Source organism: Polistes canadensis, unplaced genomic scaffold, assembly GCF_001313835.1.
Source record: "Polistes canadensis isolate GaletaPanama2010 unplaced genomic scaffold, ASM131383v1 scaffold_60, whole genome shotgun sequence".
Classification (NCBI taxonomy): domain Eukaryota; kingdom Metazoa; phylum Arthropoda; class Insecta; order Hymenoptera; family Vespidae; genus Polistes; species Polistes canadensis.
Window position 1 is genome coordinate 3,256 of NW_014569607.1, and position 3,156 is coordinate 6,411.

A 3,156-nucleotide genomic window follows, 5' to 3' on the forward strand; every position below is an offset into this window, starting at 1 on the left:
CGCCCCGACTTCCAATCAAAATTTATTTATTCAGAAAACATGCACTCGCCGAGTGTACGAGTACCAGTGAAGTTCTGATTAATGAGTAGAGTTTAAACTCCTTGAAAATCTCTTTCGACTCTTCAACAGTTCATACTGTTATTAATATAGAAACGGAGTTCTTGTTCCTATTTTCTTTAGGTTCTCTCGGATTCGACTTTAACTTATATACGTGTTACTTATTCGTTTAGGAAGGATGCACTTCTGCTAAAGTGTAGTGCCGCGCGCATGTAGTATGTGTATGTAAGCGGTGTACTTTCGACGTCCTACATTCCCGGAACCTACTTTCCTAGATTTTAAGATCGCTTGCGCACGTCGAGTTCACTTTCAATTTCTACTATGTACGCGGCAGCTTCTCGTTTCGCTGCAAATAACGCATCTCATTGTTAGAACTGAGGGAAACGACTTTTGGGTGCGGCAAGTTTTACGATGGGATGTTTTTCCTCGTTTATACGCGTGAACGTTGTTACCGGAAGAACCATAAGCAGAGCAAACTAACAATGTAACCATAACACGTCATACGGGATTCACAAGACTCCTTTCTAAACGTTCGCTTTGTATGCATTTTATGCATCGTGCTACTCCAAGTTACCGATAACAAATAGACTATTGTTTAACTTTTGATTCCCTTTGTTTCATCATTTTTCTTTATATTCTCTACTTATCTCGCCTTTTAACGCTTGCTTTCCCATACTAGTAGTCTACATACTAGTATTTTCATGTGCATTTTCATCTTGATCTTTTCCGTTGGTCGTATCTTTGAGAAACTAAAGGAGCTCGTATTACCGAACGATCTCGACAGCGCGAGCAACGTCTCGGTTGCAAAGTACATAGTACACGTAATGCGATGGCGTACGTGAGAGAAGTCAAGAGCCTCGATAGAAATAAAGAGAAAGAGAAAGAGAAAGAGAGGGAGAAAGAGAGAGAAAGAGGTCTTTCTCAATGGATACGATTAACGTGCTTTTTTCCCACTTTGACATTTACTAGAAAGGTTCTTATGGCATATCGTCTTAAAGGTAAATGACTATAAGCTCGTAAGTGGTTGTTTTGCTACTGGCACACTTAGAGAGTTATATGTCGACGTAGCGCAATGTTCTATAACGGGTGAAAGTCCTCTTGCAATTCTTCATAATCGCACGGTCAGAGACAAGCTAAGGCAATGCTTTTCCCTCTGTCATAAATTGCTTATTAAATGGAAGTGGAAGTTGAAGAGATGGAGCAAAAGGAGGGGTGCTTTCGTAACGATAGTAAACTTGATACAAAAAAATATGATTTTATTCATTTACAAAAAAAAGAAGATATAATACAGGTCGTTCGGGTAAAATCTCAGCGCAGCGAATACAATATCTCGGGAATCTCTCGTTCCCGGCGGCACTCTCATTTATTTTCGTTCTTTCTATCGAGCGAAATTTTTCTCTAGAGTTTAACGTGTACCTACGAGTAGAGCATTCCATCTTCCTCGTGGGACGTACGCGGTGGTTTTCTCTCTCTTTCTCTCTCTCTCTCTCTCCGACGGTGGTGCGCGGTTTTCATCGAAAGTAGAAAGAAGAAGAGAGTTTGCGGTGGTGGAGGAGGGATAGGAGAAGAAGAAGGAAAAACACGGAAAGTTGTGAGGTCCCTGTTGGTCGCGTAGTGCTATATCACAGCTCGATCTCAGTGATGACCGTAGCCACCGAGTTCGAGCTCGTGTCCACCACCGTAACCACCGTCGCCAAATCCACCGCCAAATCCACCGCCAAAACCACCACCTCCGTGATGATCCTCGAGTACCACGGGATAAGGTTCTTTCACGACTACTGGGACTTTAACAGGATAGGGTACGGGTTTAGACACGGTGTAGGGAACCTTGACTGGTACCTTGACTGGATAGGGCACTTTGATGGGAACCTTGACTGGTACCTTGACGGGATAAGGTACTGGTTTATCCACTGGATAGGGTACGTGCTTCTCGACGGTCACCGGGTAAGGTGCCGGCACGTGGACGGGAACTGGTCGATCGATGGGTACCTTAACCGGTACTTTTACCGGATAAGGTACATGCTTTTCAACCTCGACTGGATACGGTGCCGGGACATGTACTTGTTTCGTTATCGTCACCGCTGGAATATGTTCGGTCGAGATATGTTCGCCTCCTCCGAAGCCGCCACCACCACCACCACCGCCGCCAAAGCCGCCTCCTCCTCCGAAGCCATGACCTCCGCCGAATCCATGACCTCCTCCAAAACCTCCCCCGAAACTGTGACTTCCCAGGCTCAGTTCGAGGCCACGCTTCGTTTTCTCATCCTTTTTTTCAACGTTAGTCTCACTTTTCTTTGTTTCCTCGGCCACGGCCATCAAAACCAGGCTGCTGCACAAGAGTAGCACCTGCAAAATATCAATATTCGTTTCGCATTAACTTTCTAATTTCTTTTTCTTTTGCTCGTTACTTCGCGACAGAATTTCCGGTTAAGGTAAAAGAGAGAGAGAGAGAGAGAGAGAGAGAGAGAGAGAGAGAGAGAGAGAGAGAGAGAAAGAAAGAATTTCAGAGAACCTGTTTCGAAAATTATTTGAATCATTATTATTATTGTTTGTAAACGTAATAAAAAAAAAAGGCACGTTTATCTCTCCCGAGTCTGAAATAAACTCCTTAACCGAGAGCGGAGGGCTCTCCCACGAATGGTGTGATTCGAGAGGCGGCGGCAGTCGCTACTCACTTTCAGCTTCTCGGTGCTGTACATGTTGGTCGTCAGTGAGCACACTGGCTTCTCTATGGGCTACTCTGGCTTTTATAGGGGGACGCAACTAGCAGCGGCCCGTCCGTACGGGCAACTCGAGCGTGCCGATGAAATTATTGCCGAGTAGGAAGTTAATGGAAGGAAAGAAGGAACAACAACTTGCCGGATAACGCTTTTCTCAAAATTTCTTCATCTCATCTTCTTTTGCTACTTTCAATTCTTTCTCTCCCTCCCGCTTTATTTTTCTTCTTTTATCCGTTTATCCGAATTTCGAGATATTCGAGTTTCGGTTTTCAAGCTTTTGTTGTTGTTGTAAGACGAATCTCTCTTTACTTTTAAATTGTTAATTATTGTTTATATGAGAAAAAGCATGTAAAAAAATGAAATGAAAAAATATAACCAG

The 3,156-nt window shown here is 43.7% G+C and overlaps 1 protein-coding gene across 1 annotated transcript; it reads right to left on the minus strand.

Moving 5' to 3' along the window:
- Positions 1-1,357: 1,357 nt before the first annotated feature.
- LOC106785964 (probable H/ACA ribonucleoprotein complex subunit 1) lies at positions 1,358-2,761 on the minus strand. The gene is made up of 2 exons (XM_014746850.1): positions 2,733-2,761; positions 1,358-2,403 (listed from the first exon to the last, which is right to left on the minus strand). Exons 1-2 carry the CDS (start codon positions 2,754-2,756, stop codon positions 1,693-1,695), a joined length of 735 nt encoding a protein of 244 aa, XP_014602336.1. The 5' UTR covers positions 2,757-2,761; the 3' UTR covers positions 1,358-1,692.
- Positions 2,762-3,156: the final 395 nt, after the last annotated feature.

Excerpts from the sequence above, each read along its gene's own strand:
- LOC106785964 (XM_014746850.1), bottom strand. The coding sequence starts at position 2,756 with ATGTACAGCACCGAGAAGCTGAAA. Across the intron at positions 2,404-2,732 it reads ACAGCACCGAGAAGCTGAAA|GTGCTACTCTTGTGCAGCAG; the intron begins GTGAGTAGCGAC and ends GATATTTTGCAG.